Source organism: Phaenicophaeus curvirostris, chromosome 5 (assembly GCF_032191515.1).
Source record: "Phaenicophaeus curvirostris isolate KB17595 chromosome 5, BPBGC_Pcur_1.0, whole genome shotgun sequence".
NCBI lineage: Eukaryota > Metazoa > Chordata > Aves > Cuculiformes > Cuculidae > Phaenicophaeus > Phaenicophaeus curvirostris.
In genome coordinates, this window is record NC_091396.1 from 43,223,380 (window position 1) to 43,242,908 (window position 19,529).

General features: G+C 37.3%; 1 protein-coding gene across 1 annotated transcript in view; it reads left to right on the forward strand.

The window, feature by feature from the left end:
- MIPOL1 (mirror-image polydactyly 1) overlaps positions 1-19,310 on the forward strand; it is a 159,906-nt gene extending 140,596 nt beyond the window's left edge. The window contains exon 11 of the mRNA XM_069858457.1: positions 18,626-19,310. Within this exon, the coding sequence (XP_069714558.1) occupies positions 18,626-18,692 (67 nt within the window). The 3' untranslated portion in view covers positions 18,693-19,310. The remainder of the gene's footprint in view (positions 1-18,625) is intronic.
- Positions 19,311-19,529: the final 219 nt, after the last annotated feature.

The window sequence follows — 19,529 nt, forward strand, 5'->3', positions numbered from 1 at the left end:
GTTGGTTTTTTGGCTTTTGTTGGGTTTTTTTTTAGTGAAACAGCCTTGTTTAATCCCTTGTAACTCGAGTGGCTAGAGTAGAAGTGCAGCCACAACCTGAATTAAAGCAGTACTGATGCACTGCTGTAGTTAAAAGAATGTGTGCAATTTAACATGCTCAACTACTTGGGAAAATTTTGGTCAGGTTAGTTTTCATTATTGCTAAGATCAGACCACTGAGCCTGTAGCGAAATTAAACAATTGGGCAAAGTCTTTTGATGACAATAGCGTGCCCTTTTTACCAAGATACTGTGGAAATGCTCTGTGCGTCTTCCCAGCACCCAGAGTCATCCACCCCCATCTTATAATTCAACCTGCAAACAGATTAAGCAGCTGAGTTTGTGGAAAGTGTGTTTACTTTGAGCTAAGAACCCTTGTGTGACACTATAGAGATTCCTCTGACACCTCTGGGAGAGCTACACAGACAGTTCGTACTCATCAGCAGGGAAACCAGGCTGAGAATTCCCAATTTCTTTGTAACCTCAACCGCTTCACACAAATCAGTGTTTGGCAATTAGGCAGGAACTCATTTGTTAGCTTAGCTTTTTATTTCAAAGATGTAGGATGTTCTACATTTCAAAAAAGGAACTGACAATTTATAAACCTGTCAATGGAAAGGCTTCTTCATGTTAATTACAGTAGTATTAATTTTTAGCACTGTCTTAAGTGGATGCTTATTGTAATTTAAAATGTGCCACTACAGTTCATAGCCTAAATGGAGTTCTAAAGCATCTTTTTACTTGACTTCTTTTAAATGCTGAAGTTGAATTGAATTCTGACATATGAGGGAAGTGGTTTTAGCAGCTATATAAAGTGGTTTCTCAGTATTATTTATTAAAATATCTAAATAATGTAGCAACAGTTAAAAATCAGAAGAGGAAAATAAGTATGAGCTTCAGTAAGAAAGAACATAATTAAAATAATTAAAATAATGTTGGAAAAGGATCTACTTAGTGTTGTACCACGTAATTTACTGGTGTTTACTATACCTTCGCTAATCTGTTCTGTGGCAACACTAAAGAATTCTTTAACGTTCTTAAAAACTTTAATTTTGCATTCAGCACCATATACAGAGCTTGAAATAGAAATGTAATTTCTCCACAGCAATACCATCATAGCAGCCATTTGTGCACCCACCTGCAATTGTTGCTTTCTGTATGTGAAACTCAAGTCAGAATAGTAGTCTTGTTTTTTTCTGTCAGAACACAAAGCATCTAAAAAATTTCTGGATCCTATCCCACAAGAAACAGCAGCTGTGAACTAGAAGGGGGGGTATATTCGAATCTGGCTATAGAGAACTTGGGTATAGTAAAATTTATACTGTTTATACTGAAGCAGGGTGAAATCTCACATGGACTCACTACAGTATGAGTTATAAATTGTCACTGTGTGTTCTTGCCTGTGAAGATGATTTGCCATCCTAGCAGGGGTGGTAGTGTATAACAGATAATGTTGATGCTCAGAGAGTGACCACACAGATTTAGCAGAATTTGTTCGAATCTGGTTTGATTTTGAAACCTTAACGAGATACACCTTAGACCTTTAAGAGAGCTACATATTCTAGTTTATATAGCAAATTCATGGTTTAACTGTGTGGAGTATGTAAATAAATACATGTATGTGCACATATAACTCACTACATATTTATTCAATAGGACTATGATGGTGCATGTAATACTTAATGTTTTTAACCTATACTCTGTAGAATTAAGCTACATTTCTATACAATTTTCTATATTTGATTGTAATTTTTGGTATTTGATTAATTACTCTAATTCACAAGTGCAAAGAATTAGGACAGTGGCATAGAATTCACCAGGACTGTTGGCTTGACACCACAGGCTTCCACAAATTTGTCCTGCCTGAGAACCCAGGAGCTAGCTGGTGCAGCCCTGTCAGGGAAATGTGGCTGGCCTGGAGAAGGTGGCTGGAGGAGCCTGCAAATTAATTAATGCCTCTTCCAGCAGAGGAAGCAAGACATTTTAAAACTGTCCTTCCTGCTGGAACCTCTGGGATTGAGGAGTGGCTACTGATGTCAGTGAGATCAGAGGAGGTTATAATGTAATACCAAATCAATATTAGCCAATTGTCAGTAAAGGTTGAGGCCACTGTTTTTTTCCAGGAAATGTTCTATTTTCCTGCAACTACTTTGCAGCTGGAGTGAATTTTAATGCAATTTGTCTATTGAGGGCTTCTATTTTTTCTCACAGTTTAATGATTCCAGCTCAGTAAAGCATAGCTCTCTGCATATGAGCATAGTCACACTTGCACACTCACACAACTGTGTAAGGTGGCAGTGAAGGCAATGTGTGTAGAATTTCTATGTAATCCTCTAAAGGTAAATACAAATCCATAAAGTAATGGTGCAATGTTAAAATATATAGATATGAAAATCAGCATAAACAGCGAGAAATATACTGCTTATTCACTTTGTCAAGGTAGTTCTTACTACGAACAAAGCAAATATCTAAATGACACAAAACAGAAATTCTTACTTTGTCCTTAAATGTTCATTAAAGACACCTTTTTGTTTTGATTTTCGTTTTTTTCCATTTGAAGAGGAAGTCAGGACAGTTACAGATTTGAATAAAATACATCAGTGAATTGAATATAAAAGAAATCTAAGCAATCTTCTTAATAAGCAGATAGTTTTATAAAAGGAAATTACTATCTCTCATAAAAGAAATACTATCCTTAAAAAATTTGCTTTATCTCTTAAGGTGTGATCTTTTTTGGCCACCTAACTTTCATTGTTACTGAAACACAACCTTCTTTTGAGTAGTCCTGGATTTCCCTCCAGCATTTCTGAACATGCTTTCTCTGCTTTCATAGTTGTTCACGGAGTTTTGTTCCTTAGCTGATGCTGATAAATAAGTCAAACAATGACACAACAAAATAAACAGGTTTTACCAGCATTTGACACAGCTGAAAAGAATACAAAAATGGAAAGAAATAAGGAGCAAGTGTTTATTAATTGGTTAGAGTTCACCTCTTCTGCAACTAAAGCTAATCTGCCTTTCGAGTACAGGAGCTGTGTGTGTTTCACATCAATGTCCAAGACGTTCTCCAGTGCTGGCTGAGGATCTAATCTTTCCCAGAATGATCCGAGCACTGCAGCTCAAGAACAAGAATGAATATTTGAATAATCACACAACAATGTGAGGTGACCCTCCGACAGGGGACTGACCAGATACACATATGGATTTTGGGAAAACGCTCTGATGCTCTTTTTTAGCACAGCTGTGAGAAGAATGTGGCTAAAACCCAGTAGCCTTTCTGGAGTATAGCTGGCAAAGGAAACCATGAGGAGAAGAGAATTTAACACATGGGTGTAAGAGTCCGCTTCATTGATGTGATCTGAGGGGAATGTCTAATGACTGGAAGAATCAAACTTGGCAATGAAAACACAAAGCTCTTTTCATCAATTCAAACGCAGACTCTAAAGCTGCAGATGGTTACCTCCAGCCTTGCCTATTCAGTGCGGGGTTGTATAAAATGGCACTTTGGTGCATACTAATAGATCAAAACAAAGATTTAATAACATAAAGATGTGGTGTTCATTTTTAAATGGGGATACAGGTCAGTGTCTCAGAAAAGAGTGAAATAAGTATCTTTATGTACAGGTCTAAAATCTCTGGAAATTTTTAACTGCAAACATGATATCTTTAGTGTGCAGATTGTAATCAGTACAGCGCAGCTATGGAGAGAACAAGGTAAAAGCAAGATTTCTGAATTATTATACTAACTGAGCGTCTTTGCAACATGCACATACAAATGCTGTTAACTAGTTGTCTCCCTTTTAAAATCATACCTACACATATAGGGTTGAATGCTTATATGCTTTCAGTCACTCCTTGTAGATAAGAATGGAGCTAGTTAATTAGAAATTGCAGGCAGAAGTACTGCACAAAAGAAACAAGTTTTACATTCACTGGAACTTAAAGCTATTTGGTTTTGAGAAACCACCAAATGTCAGATAACTTGACTGGCTTTACTTAAAATTTTAGAGATATATTTCTTTAATTTTCATATTTCAGAACTATAAATACAATTTAATGTCTGTCTTTATTAAGGTTTTATATTTAGGTGCTCAGACTTCCCTATAAAAGCTAGACTGCTTTTTTTGTGCTTACAAAACTATATTCAGGTGAATGTCAGATCAACACATTAACTGTTGGAGGCTAGGAGTGCAGCTTCATAGATATTAATAGTTTCACTGGTTTGTGTTGGTAAATAATTTAGCAGATGTCAAAAGTGATTTTGCTTCTAATGAAAACCACTGTGCTGCTTGCTGCTGCGAAGTTCTGCTGAGATTTTATAGTTGTTAATCTTTTAATATCATTTAGGGAATAATATAATTGCTGGCATCTTTAAATGTAAAGTAAGTTCTAGTGACTTGTTGAAGAAGTAGATGTAGAGCTAATTTCCTAGTTATAGCCAACTGGCTTAGCTCAGTCTCACTGACTTGCATTCATTTGTCCCAGTTAAGGATATGACCTGTAGTTTACTGAGAAGTAGATGCTGGTAGGTACATTCAAAAGAGGAGCAAGTGAGGGCAAAGTACTAAGAATCTTTTACTTGCTATAGCAAGCCACAGAAATCAATAGTTATAAGGTTTGTATGGAAGGAAATGGGGACTTGAGGAAGAAAACTCTTGTAGCAGTCTAAGATACCGATGAAAATTAGCAATAGTTCTGGACTTTCAGAACTGGATCAAAAGTTATTAAGGGAGATTCAACATGGAAAAACTGCTTGATGAGGACTGATATGCTGACTGCCTCATACAACAATTAAAAGCAGATTATAACCTCCACGGGGCCCATAACAGATACACAGTCTCCACAGGTGGGGTTTTATGGTGTTTAGGAAAGCCAGACTAGCCAGATGGAAGGTTCCCAGACACACAAAACTACTGCATACCTTGAAGAATTCTGCAGAGTGCAGCAGAGCTGATGCAAAGTTTCTTTGGCATGCAAGATATGAATAGGAACATGAGAAAGAATGAAACACAAAATCTAGTAGCAATCACATCATATCATATGTGAATATATTGCTGTTCACCAGGTTAGCAATAACAGGCAGTGTGAATTTGTTTGATCTAGGGAAAACAGGCTTGGAAGTAGCCTGCTTCAGGAATTTAGTGAGGAATTAAGATGCGTGATCTAATCAAAAGCAGTACAGAGAAGGGTCAGAATTTATTTAAGTACTTGGAATTCTGTGCCAATGCCAATGACTCCTGTCAGAAAAATTCCCCTCAGACTGCACTAATATGCATAATGAAATGATTAATTAAGAAGTGTTGTAGAGATACCTGTTTACTGTAATAAAAGAACTGAGTAAGCCAGTGAGGTTATGTGCCACCTCAGAGAAATTCAACATACAGAGTGAAATCAGTTTTATGGGTCTGGAGGAAATAAAATATTGAACCAGTATTCAAATATAAGGTGAGCTGAATGAATTCAGTCACTTGTGGTATATCCTCTGGACTACTGTAGGTATACTGCATTTCTCTATCACTAGGCAGATATTTTTTCCCCTGATAAGGCTAACTTATTACTCATTCTGTGCAAAAGGAAATATATCTCTTTTGCAAAGCTGTAATGAAATGTATTTTCCACATTGGATTATATTATCTTTAGTGGATGACACTTACTAGTTTCTGAATTGTGCAGTCAGTGTTACAGTCCAGGTAAAATTTGCAGGCTATAATGGAGGAAGCGCTTGGTAACTTAGTGCGACAAACACTGGTAGCTCTCTAGCCCAAAGAAGAGAAAGCTTGGGTTCGCATGAGCAGAAAAATTCTGACTGAAAAAATACAAAATAATCAACTTTTTATCTTTTCTGCCTGGATTTCTTGGAGACCTAAATGGCGAAACACATGCTGAACCAGAGTGATGCATACCAATTGCACCAATATCCACTCAGTGCAGCATGACCACAGACATTAATTTTCAAAAGTTTCCTTGGCACCTAGGTCCTTCTACCCCAGTTTTCTAAGCGGTTGTTTGGAAGCAGGAGTGCTTCTCCAGGATGTGACGGAATGGAGCTGAGTTTCCTCCATCTGAGAAGATCTTAGTTCAGATCTCCTGTATCTCAAGGGGTCTTTTCACCACATGGGTTAGGTCTGGATGCTTTCTATTCCTGTACTTTAAATAGGACCGCATATCAGAAAATAATTCAAGTTTCTCCGATCAGAGAGCAGAGAGTAGGCTACTCGTCTCTGAGGAGCAAGATCTGATTCTGATACTTTCCTTTGTGGCATTTTCTTAGTTTTATCTGATGCCTATTGAACATAAATACAGAGCCAGTATCAGAAAACCTGTTTTCCAGGTGAGCACCCTAGATCACCACCCACAAAATCATGCCTTCAGATCTAATAACACTTCAGATGTTTCTTCTGTAGAAACTCTTATCTTCAGAAAGAGAAGTAGAGAAGACTCATCAGCCCTGGCATGTACAGCTGTCCTGAGAAGTGGCAGATGTGGGTTAAAAACAAGTTTTCCTTAGCGTGGCTAAATGCTTTTTCTGATAGTCAGTATAATTTTTATGCTTGTTTTTTAAAAGGAGTAGTGGAAGCACTGCTGTTATCATCTTTGTCAGCTGAAAAGAATCAAGTAACCTCAGGTTAGTTTTAGAGAAGGGTGGCTTGAGGACCTCTGGACAGCTTGGAGCAAGACATTTAAACTGAGGTCTTGAGATTTGTGGGGAAAAAAAAGAACAAAAATACCTATTTGGCTAGTTTAGGAACAATCTTCTCCTTAAACTGCTTGCTGCGAATCAGATCCCAAGGTGTTGCCGTGCTCTCTGTGCATTCTGGAGGAGGAGTGCACCAGTGTGGGGCACACATGTGCAGGTCCCATTCCTAATACCAGAGTCCTGAAAGACAGATTTGATGATGTTCAGAATTTTTGCTGCTGAGACCCTTTGTAGTGCTAGTGATTCATAATATCTTTCGACATCTTGTTTTCATTTGGCAATGGCCCTTAACAGAGCAGTTTGTCGTATCAGTACCGAAAGTCTCATATAGTTATAGTGTGTGATATTGCCAGAGCAGATTATGAGGTATCGTTCTCATGGATATTTTGGATATCGTAAATTATAGTGAGAACTTTAGCACCTGACAGTTTATCATCAATGCCAGTATTATGCTCAGTGGCATACTTAAGAGAATTAAGACAAAAAAATCTAACCAAAGGGAATGAAGGATAAGGGCTTCCTGCATTCTTTGCGCACCCAAGATACCCACTGGCTGCAGGGAGTTTCACACGGATGAAGAATGCAAAACTGAGCCTACAGTCTAAGTGAAGTATTTATTTTCTTTGTGTAGTTATGGTTTACATTTGCTTAACCTCAATAAATTGTGGATTGCAGTGCAGATATTGTTTTCTTAAAGTATGTGTAGTTACAATATAAACACAAATATTTATCATCATTTGAATATTTATCTTCTCAGTCTTTCACGAAAATATAAGCAGTGCTGAAACTTCATTCTGTCAAACACTAAAATGTATTCTATGAAAGTCAAATGTTTTCAGAGTCAACATAATCTCAGCATCCCAGTTTTTGACCTGTGTGTTCATTTACAGTTTGCTTATAGCTGCTTCACAGAAATGGAAGTTTGTAGATTACAACATGGTTTTATTGATTTATCAGTAGCAAAATACACTAAGTATACTCAGTAAACTGGATCAGCTAGCTCTTGGGCTTGTATTGTATAATATCAACTTGTTGTGGAATACTTCAGAACAAAATCAGAGTGTTGGCATAGTTAACATGAATGGTGTAAACCAGACTTAGAAAGACTAATATTTAGTAAGACCAATAACACAAACAAATTAGATTTTGAAGTTGTTTGCCCAATAGGAAGAAGCTTGCTGGCAGAGTATTTGTAAGCTTATAGTTAACTGTTCTATGACAAATTATTAAATAACTTTGAAAAGCAAAGATTTGCAGATTGAGTGCTCCTTGAAGAACAGCAAGAAAACATTTTTCTCAGATTTTGGGTTTTTTTCCAAGATGATAAAATGAATGTCACAGCAAATAATCATTTACTTTAATATTTTATATCCAAATAAAATAAGTCCATGGCATGTACATTGCCGTTACTAAATAGTATTTGATTTGTTTGCAAAAGTCATTTATTTGTGGCTTGGCTGAAGGAATAAAAATAAATTTGCGGTTCTTTCTGTTAATACTCATACTGTTTCTTAACATATGCAAAAGATTGACTACTGTAAATGTATATGCAGAAGCTCAACAAGAAACCTCAGACTTTCTGAAGCTTCTGAATTACATATCTTTTAAAGAATCGCTGGAACAGTTCTTTACAGCAACAAATAGAAATAACTGGCTAGCCCACCAAGTTGTTTAATTTTAAGCAAACTTTAACATTTAAATTTTTTCTTGCTTAAAAAACCTTTACTAAACCAAGGGCTAGTTCTCCAAGGAAAAGAGTACAGTTTATGTTTCTAATCTAATACTGCATCATTAATTAATATACAGATTTTTCGTAAGGCTTTTTTTTAGCAATATTTTGTAGAAAGGCATCATCAATTGTGTTTATTGGTATGAGAGCTAACAACAGCTTTTATGCCATCATTGGCACTCTTCTATTACTAAGTAGCTTGGCTTTCCCATTCTACATTTTTGCTGTATGTGATGTGGATATAAGGATATAGATTGAAACACTGAGTTGTTGGAAGGTGTAAATATTTAGAACCAAATTTTATCATGGTAGGTTGTAGAATTTTTAGCCATAGAAAGTATCAGAATTCAGCCTTTGGGTGAAACAAATTGCAGGTGTTGGAGAGCTGTGTAATAAAATAACTATATTTAGCATTTTATTCTGTGTCTTTTAATATATCCACCTCTATCACCTCAGTGTTTTATTTTATAAGATAATCTTATAAACTGTTAGAAAGATGTAACAGATGAACACCTGCATCTGGTAAAAGGTGCATCCGAAGAGGTGAACTCAACACAAAAGACGTTTCACAGATCTATAAATTTAAACAAGGATAAAACATTTTACTCTGTGCTTTGAATAATTTATTGAATCTTGATATAAAGCCAAATTTTTAAGTGTTCATCAGCAGATATTAAAAGCTTTTCTTCCTACAATCAGTCCCATTCATGTCACTATCAGGCAGAATTGCCACCAAGGTCTGAGTCTGCAAGCTCACTAGTTCAGAGGAATTAAAGCTGTCTGCAAAATGAGCTGAAGGCCCATGGCTTTTCTCCTGTGTCAACCCTGTTCTGGAATTCATTCATCTCCAAAGAGCAGGAGGGGAAGCTCATTTCCAGTCTGATGACAAGAACATGGAGCTAAATAGGCCCAGAAAGCCAATGAAAAAAAAAAAAAAACTCAAGTGAATTATCCTGCTAGAAGGGTACAGAAGACTGTTGGAGACAGTCTGTCTACCAGCTACTGGAGAAAGGTTACTGAAGCTTAGAATCATGGAGGCTTCTTTTTACCTTAATGGCCTTAAATGACTGAAAACTTAGTAAAAAGCCCATGAAGTGTTTTAAGGAACACTACCACAGGTAGAGGATACTTTGATCTGTGATGCCAAGTCTCAACTGATAGTTTAATGAGCACTTAGACATCTTTTCTGGTGTCATCCTTGCATAGAGGACCCTGTTGTAACATCATCATAACAGACAAGTTTCATGCTGATAACATCTATCTATATTATATTGCAAACATTAAGAGGAGGAAAAAAGGTTCCACCCAAGGATTTTTGTTGTTGTTGTTAGTCCATGACTGAAGGAAGGCTCCTCTTATTTTTTTCTAGAAATACTTTTCAGAAGTATGACTAAGTGAGTGTAAGTCACCCTGAAACCAAAAGAAGTCTGTAGGCACCATTGGATCACACCAGAAGAGTAGGGAGTTCATGTCCCTGAGCCTGTCACAAAGGACTTGCCACAAGTGGGAGCTTAATTAAATGCTTTGCTCTTACATCCATATCCATTTCTGTTGTTACTTGATCTCTCGGTGACATCATAGAAGACGTTCCAGCTTGGGTGATATCCCATCAGTTATGCTAGGAAAGAAAATCTGTTGAAATAACTCAAACCTAACTAAAACCAATTATTTTTAATGTAAAGTGGAAGGATTTTCTTTCCACAAGCTCCAGATTACTCTTGATCACAAGAATAGGAGCTGTCTAGAGGTAGCAAGTCTGCATCAAGTTTTGTAAAATATTTGTGAAATCAAGAAAAAATCTCATGTTTTCTTTACTGTTGAAGATTTCAAGATGAGTCTGCCAAAGTTGTGCCCTGATGGGATATATTTGGGAACAGTCTGAGTAGTACCTCAGTATTTGTGATTTACAAACTCTTTGTAAACAAGACTTAACCAGAACATGCCCAGAAGGGGTGAACTGTCTTGGAATATGCAGCTAAGAGGTTCAGACCTGGCATTACAAGGATGACTTGTTTGAAACATTGAGAAAGGTGTCACGCAATGGTATCAGACTGATATTTTTTGAAGTTTAGAGTCTCTTAGTAACCCCATTCTTTACAGGTCCTTGAATGGGTATCAGTCTGCTGCTCCAGTATCTTATGAAGAATGCTATCTAACCATCTGTTTGGGGCAGATTTGAAATAATATTTGATTTAGATATCAATTTCTGACATTATTTTTAAATATTCCTGAAAAGGGATTTAGGATAAAACCTAAATCCTCTAAAAATTAGGTTCTTTATCCATGTCCTGAAATAGGTCTCAGCTGGGTATAGAATAAGAGAACTGGCTAGTTGTTACCAGTTGACATGGCCCAAAGCATAGAGGTGGGATCTATATCCAACAGTTTTAGGTCTAATTCTGCAGTTGTTTGTGCTTACACTTTTTTTTTTCTTTTCAGTGAGCATGAGGAACCCCGTTTAGCTCAAGACTATTTATATTTACAATTAAACATGAAAAAATGTTTGGGAGTTTTTTTCAGTTTTCTTGTTTGGTTGAGCTTCAGTAAGTCATTTCACTTCTCTGCACACTGTTTTGCCACATGCAAAATGTACATAATGCAAAATAGATCTGATGTCTGCTTTTTGGACATTTTACATAGAAATACTGACCATCCTTCCATGTTGTGAGCATTCAGAGTAAAGAATATTTGCTTTTCAGAGTTTATATCCCTCTCAAGAAGAAAATGTGTAACAGTTCAGAGAGAGAATAAGCTTACCTATGATTCATGGTGCTCTAATGATACCAGACATCAATATCAATGGGCAGGTCTAGGGTTCATTAGTTAATAGGAAGAAATATTTTTCGTTCTTCAAATCGGTAAATACTGTGACAGAATACTTTCTGTAGGGAAGATATATAAACATAAGGTAAAACTGCTAGCTTTTTCTAAGCAAATGACAGAGACTTCCAAGTAGTGTTTGGCAAGAAAATTCAGGAGACCCTTGCCTATTAATATTCACATGAAGTTTGTGGAAATGCTATCACTGTAAAGAGTAGGTTTCAATGTCAATGTTTCTCCTATGAAACAGACTAGCTGTGACCCTAAATGAGTGGAAGCAGTAAGTGTGAGTGCTAAAGGTAATTCATGCTTATAGAAGGAGGTATATAAAAGGGGTTTTTTGCACAAATAGAAATAGTAAATGCATAAAATTTGCATATAAGATGTTAGATGCAGGCTGGAGTAATTAGGTGAAATTCTGTGATCTGGTTAAATAATCTGATCAGTATCATTTGGCCATGATATGCCAAGATATCCTCTACTTCCATTCTTGTTAATTTTTTAACCCTTTAATGTCAGTCACATGCTCACATATGAATGGTCCATCCGATAGTAAGAGTGCCTGCCTGGTCTAAATGTAAAGCATTTAGTTCTCAATTTAGTGAAACACAGATGAGGTTATAGCATAGTGGTTTCATGGTTTATTTTTCTTTCTCACAAGCTCATTTATTTTTCGTAATCAATATGTGCTGTCCTTAGAAACCATTTGAAAGCAAAGGAGCAGTACGTTTCATGAGGTGGCATTAAATCCAGCATAGATGAGAAGTCCTGGTTCTGTGTTATCCAGTACTGTGTACAGGATCTATATCAATGCAAAGTAGGGTAAATGCTGTCAAAATAGACCAACTGTGTTTACCACTCACTTTTCCTGCTGCCTAGTGATGGTACAAGGTGAATAGTAATGCTGGGCTACCTCATAATCTTCCAAACAGAAGGTAGAGAGCAAACAATTTGACAAAATTAGTTATTGTGGACCACGGATAAAGGTTTAATATTTTAGCCAAGGCCAGGTTTATTTTGAAATTTGTCTGCTGTCAGGAGCCCAACTGGCTGTATTTACTCCTACATTTAATCATATACAGACTTACTCTTTTGGGTTGAGAAGACGCTGAAAGGGATTTAATAGGAATGCTTGTTTTGTGGCAGTGCTTTTCAGAGGCAGAATGGTTTTCCCTGCCAAATTTAAGGCTTGTAAGTTTAATGAAACATACTTTTTGGAGTGACATTATAAACAGTGCTGGGCAGGCAGGAATTGATGGCAATGTGTGGAGTGATTAGATTCAGCACTGTGGTCTAGCACAGTTTAGAGCTCACTGGTGCTGCTGAGTCCGTCTCTAAGACTTGTGTTTTAAGACCGGAAAGGACCGTTAATACTGGTCAGTCCAGCCACCTGTCTAACACAGGGCACTGAATTTTACTCAGTAATTCCTGTGTTAGGTTCAAAAGCACTGCTGAACTCCAATGTGTCATTTAGAATGACACCCAGGCCCTTATCCAAAAGATGCAGAGGGAACTTTTTTGAGCGACGAGAGGCAGCCAAGTGCATTTGAACCGTATGTAGTCTTTACCGCTATGATGATTTGTGAAGGAGTTGTTACAGACTAGTGTATGACCATTAAATGGAACCAGCAATGTTTTTTAGTAGGTTGATCAAAAATTATTGTTCAGAATACAGACTTCTGAGATGGAAAAAGTAACACCTGAGTTGAAGAATAAGAATAATTAAAGATTCACTGAATCACCCAGAGGTAAGAGGACGATGCCTCTGTAGTGTGGTAGATAGGCCACTCACTGTGAGGTCATACCCTTACATTCTAGGCTTTGATCCAGTGAATATTTAAGCATTTTATTCAGTCAGAGCATCCTCGGCATTTGAAACTGATAACAAGCCACCCCAGCAGCCGGTGTTAACACAGTGCTGCTCCCTTGAGAGGGAAGCAGCTGGAGTCCAGTTCCCCCATACAGATAATAGAGCTGAACCAATTTCCTCCAGCCTCTTGAGTAAATTGTTCTATCCAAGTGACTGGTTTCTGAGTGAGACTAGTATCACAGCAGCCTCTCTTCTCTGTCATTTATTTCCTTGACTTTTGCAGAATATGACTCAAAATGAATACTCCATTTAGGATTTGATGAAATATATTCAAGGGGAAGACTGACGGAAAGGAAAAGGAAAGAAAAAGATTTTTTTTATTCAGAGGTGAAATTAAATGAATTTCTTTGCATGACCACTCAGTGAACAATCAGTCATTCACTGAGCTCTACTGCTGAACCGCTTGTAATGCTTTTGTCCGATGCATTTTATTTGCCTAATATATTTTCAAATGCTTGGTTTCTAAAGGGAATTAGTGTTAGCAAAACACATTCCACAAGAAGCCAGAAATCACGCAAGTAAGGCCATCTTCATTGCCTGAGCCTAATCTTATCTACTGGAAAGATAACCAAGGGTTATAGTTTAGGTTTATAAGCCTTTATATAGCATTTCAAAATCTAGGAGGGTTTTGGTTTTATCACTTAACTCCTCCGTCTGCAGGTAGAAGCTATTGTTTTCAGCTAGTCTATATATTGCTTTGCAGATTAAGACATAGACTACTTAAGGATGGCCTTTGCTTTCAATTGTGTATCTATATCGGCTATTTCTGGTGTATGATGCCCTGAAAGACTACTCTGTGACTGTATAGCTGTCATATTCAGAACTTGCAGATAAAAGCCATTGATCTCCTTTGGGGTGAGTTCTTTTGCCTAGAGATGGACCAGCATGGGATAATGTACTGTTGTGGTTACAGAGTTTTTATTGATCCCAAGCTACACTTCAGAGCTAGACGTCTTCGGCAGAATACTTGAAAGAGGAGAGCAAGCCAAAAATGCATGTAAGAGTCAGCACCAGTACATAACATTTTTGCAGTTATACATCCGGCTTCTGGGCTCTGGAACAAACTGCTCTGTGAATAAGAATTTTAAGTCTGCTTTATGGAGACTTATTCTAAAACTGAAATTATTTACACTCAAGGGGAGTAAAGCTTTGTAAGACTTTAAAAAATCAAAGCAGATTGTCAGACAGTTAGGAAGCCATATAAGAACACTCTGTATAACAACGTACGCTCCATATAGGCATTTTGTTTGATGTGTGCACAGCTAATAAGAAAACAAAATTTGAAATGACTGGAATAGGAATTGAGAATGGTTGAGAATTTTTCTTAGGGAAGACACACCTAGCAACATTCTCGTTCAAGTAGCATTCCTCTGAAGATGAGGGCCTTCTTAAAGCTTAGCAACTCTTTTAAAAGTACATATTTGAACTGGTAAAATCATAACAGCAAGCCCCTCAAGGAAATCTTTTTAACTTTTTGCTAAAACACAGATTCACCTGATCAATTCTAAATTTGTACTGAGGAAGTGTGAAGCCACTGCTGTTCAAGAATCTTCACAATCATGTGTCTTTTTCTAACTTAAAAATAATGATGGACTAGGTGTCCCTTTCCTAATTTGTGAGGGGTTTTTTGTTTTTCCATTTCACAGAAGTTCTAAGATGACCTTTTAAGAAGTAGGTAGTGTAGATGAAGAATGTTTCTAGCTCTCATCTGTGTGCTTTTCATGGACACAAGTTCTATCTATTCTGAAAAACAGCACTTTTTTAATTTGGATATTTGCAAGTCAGTATAAATAACACCAAATATGTACCTATTCATCTGAATATATAATTTGTTCCTGTATTTGATGTGCCATTTTGTGCTCATTTTCCTTGAACACATACAGTAATCATGTAGAGAATGCTGAAATGCCATTTGCTGAGAGAATTTATTTGTTAAGGGGCAAGTTTTATTTAAGTACCAAGAAGCAGCAGAGGTCACCTACTGGGATTCTCAAAAATCTCCAATGTGAGGAATTGAAATCTGTGAGAATGAGGAATGAGGTCTTAAGAGGCTTTATTGAACATCCCTAAACGTGTCTGCCTGTCCATGCATATTTGGACTGTCAGCGCTGCTACTGAGTTGCCTACCATATCATTCTTCTGTCTGACCTAAAATGCAAGCTGAAATACTTTCTTCTTAAATGACTGATTGCTTCATGAGGTGCAAATTCACTGAGCATCCACACTTACATCTCAGGAGAACGTAGTGTCATATTGTGCATTTCATTTATACTATGAGGGCTGTTTACTTCACAAGCAAAAAGGCAAATGTCGTTTGTTAAATCTGTGTCTTAGTAAATGGTCAAACATAGTCAGTATTGCTTTCAGTCAAGTAAAATATGGTGAGATTATACTGGCAGATACATCATGGTCGTGCAAAGTAATAGAAGTTGCTTTCTTCGGGTCTTCTGTATTTTGAATAAAACTCTAAAAACACTGAGACTTATAGGGTAGTTCCCAGCACTTCCTATTCATCTGTTTAGATTTTAGTTACCTTTTTTCTTGAAGTATAAGACTGTTCCTTCAGTTTACTGCAGATTAAAATGTGTAGCCTCTAAAAGGAGCTGCCTGCAGTATCTTATGGGGCTGGGCATAGAATATTATCGACAAGGGGCAAATTTGCCACCCTCAGCCCTGGCAGGTAGTACCTCATTGACACAAATGGGCTTGTTAGCTGCCTTTTATTACTCACAGAGAAAAACGTTGCTTAGTATGAGTCAGGGTGGCAGAGTTGGGCCCTTAGTGAACAAAGAGTCCAGGATTATCTTTCCGAAAAGCCCCCTGAGGCCTGTATCAAGAGTTATTAACCACTGATTCAGCCCATAGCATTATTTTGTAGGCTTAAGTGGGATTTCATTGGTATATTGGGTCTTGTGTCTGTGTAGGGGTGAATTTTGCCCTCCGTTATTTTATCTTATAAATAGCTGTTACAGTTTCTCTTTTGCATTATTGTTTAAATCTCTTTCAAAGATATGGTCTCTTAATCCCCTGCAGCCTTGTTTTTTTCTTTCTTCTAATAAAGAATAAATAAATTTGCAAATCCACATATGACTGAAACGAAAGACAAATAACCCCTGCATGGTTTGTATTTGGTGCGGGATACCTCTTTTTGATTATTTCAGTCATCATTCATTTGAAAAGCAGAAGTTATAATTGTTAAGCCTCGTTATTTTCAATGAAGCTTGACAGTTTCAAGGTTAAACAGAAGACAGCTACTTTCATCCCAGTGGTATTTCTCTTCAAACATGGGCAGCTCTTCGCTAACTTGTCTGCCTTAGTGTGCAGTGTCATTGCTTCGTCACAGAGTGGTGCACATCTAAGCCCAAATGCAGGGCAGTGTGTAAGCAGTGACCTCCAACCTGTGTCTCCCCAAATGAAACCTCAGTTACTGAAGTTGGTTTTCCCTCACTTATATAAGACACACAGAATTCCTTTTTCACTGAACAGTGATTTAAATAAGCCATGATCTCAGATTTTACTATTTTCCTGCTGTCTCCCAGAAAACAATTTGCAGCCTAAACCTCTGTTTGTCCAGACAGTTTGTAATGTTTATCCTGTGCTTTATGTCTCTCAAGCACATTAGAGAGGGCGCTAGTGTGAGGGAGAAAGAGACCTACAGTGATAGGTAAAGTGGCTAAGAAAGTTGCGGTACTGCTAAAAGTGAGGACAGATCTGCCATTGCTTTCTAAAGTTGCACCTGGACTGACAATTGATTTCACAGGGAAACTTCTCAGTAAGAGAAGAAAACTATGATCTACCAAGAACCAATTCAAAACCCAGAAAACATTGATTTATTCACTGTGAGAAAATTTTCAGGAGGAAATAACTTGTGAGAGCCCTGACTTTATACTTTCATGGACTGCACTGTGTTATGACTCTCTGGGTGCTTCCTCTATAAAGACAAAGAAATGCAGTAGGTGTATGTTACAAAAACAGGAAAAATGCACTAGTCAGCTAAAAAGAAAAAGCAATACATGGAAAAAATGGAGAGGAATATTTAAGCAGTAGTTTTTCACATGTGCTTTCACTCCTTTTGAATCCCTATGGAACAGATAGAAGTAGCTGGACTTTCCACATACCTCTCGTGGTGTCTGATAATTACATTAGGGTGGTGAATTCTTAATCTCATTTCAGGAATTAAGTCACCTGGTAAGTACAATGAAAGGTGTAGCTTCATGGTGCTTGGTGGTTCCTGGAAAACAAGAATGTTTCAATACGTACCGTGTGCATTAGTCATGACTTGTGACAATAAATCCAAGACGTGTTAACTAGTTTTCCTGCACTGAAGTTATTAATGCATCTATGAGATAAAATGAATTTTACAGTTTTGATAAAGCTGTGTTATTTTTATTTCCTATCTACATTTCTCATGTATAATGTAACAAAAAGAAAAATAACCGTCTTTTCAGACAAGAAAAAAATAGTCGACTTTGCAACAGTGAATCCAGCTGTTTGCACCTGCAACTGTTTTCATGCATTATGGAAGCAGTGTGTATAAAATGGTGAATATGGCTCTGAAAGTGTTCTGTTACTCACAGTGTGTGCCTTTATATAGTTAGTTTATTTGTGGGAGAGTTTCCATTGAGGGACTCAATAAAATACGCTTAAATTGAAGAAACAGCCTGAATGCACAGTTAGTAGAGTGCTGAAGATAAATGTGTGCAGATGGAAAACCCTGAACAAATTTAGGCCTTTGCATTTGCCTATATACTATAACAAAAGGAAAGAACAAATTAAGCCAGTGAGATGCTGGACATGCTTATAGCCTGGGCTTTAAAACTAAGAGAGGATTAGGCAGCTCTCTCTCCTACTTATTTAGGCTGTTAATTTTTCTGTAGTTGTGCCAACATAGTAGTCATACACGCTACCTTCAAAATATCATCATCCACATCCTCGGAAACTCAGCTTGTTGAGTATCTTGAAAAAGTTTTTGACATAGAACACGTGGAGTTTTAGGCATAAATTTATAAACTGGACAATAAAAGTATCTGTTGGATAACGGGGAGGGTATTTTTTAAAGGGAAACAACAGCTAAATGTTACATTTAACAGAGCCTTAGACCACCCATATTTTAAAAATTGCAAGAGTTTAATGTCCTGCTTACACCAGAGTGTAGATGTGGCACAGGATTGCTGCACAGGGTTTTGTGTTAATGCCTTATGCGGACCTCAGATACCACATATACTACAAAAGAAAAGTGAGTTGATATATATATCACTGACTGCAAATGGTTTGGGTTGTAGGTTAAAAAGTTTTCCATAAGTTGTCTGCATTTTCCCTTAATGTCTGTCTCTTACAGTGGTGCTTTGTTCCTGGGCATGACCACCACCAGGACAGCGCGATTCAGTGCAAACACTGTCTCTTTCAGAACATTCCTAACGTTAGCTTCCTTTTTTTTTTCTCTCCTCTCCTTCTCCCCTGCCCCCTCTCAGGTTGGAAAGGCTGGTGGATGTCCTGAGGAAGAAGGTTGGAGCAGGGACCATTAGAACCGTGATCTGATTGAAAGCTCTAGTCTAAGGACGCATACACATCTGGTGACCAGGCTGCTTCATTCAGCACTGTGTAAACACTAAAGCCTTAACTTAGCAAACAGTTGTTAGAAGTGGGACACTCCAGCGACATTCCAAGCTGAGATAAAATCAAATCATAAATGTTTAACTACTTTGCTGCTGAGTTCTGTGATTTGTTGAAATGTTTCACTGCAAACATATATTTGTTTTTAAGCAGATGCGTTGTGGCACTGTGCACTGTGAAAAATTATGTAGATGCTTATTTTAACAGTCTGTCCTCTCAGTGTTACTAGCCTATAGTCTGCTGCAAGGCACAGCTTGATCGTGCTTTCAAATACTGCACGCTTCAGGTAAAAATCATTCAAAGCAGTTTCAAAATTTAAATCCCTTATGTTATTTGTGAGACTGCAAACAGTCCAGTATTTGTATGTTAAATATATTAATTGATAAAGTAGGTTCATACTCAAGAAATATCTCTGGCTAGAATATTGGGGATTTTTTCCTCTTTACTCATAGCCCATTGAATTGCAGCTAGTGACTGTGGCTACATCTAAGGCAAGGATATGTGTGTAGCTTTATACAACCATTGAATAGCTACTGCTAATACATGGTAGGTTTCACTGGAGGTACAGCTTCATAAATTGCAACGTGAAAGCCTTGAGACATTGTACAGTATTTCAGACAGTGGAGAAAGTTTCCTGTATCGTTTTTAGTCACTCCTCTGTCCTTTCCTGTGATGGAAAAATCTCTCAGATATTCAGAAACCATCTTATGGAGTTAAAATTTACCTTCTTAGTGTAAGATGGGTCCCTCAGCCCTTTCCCAC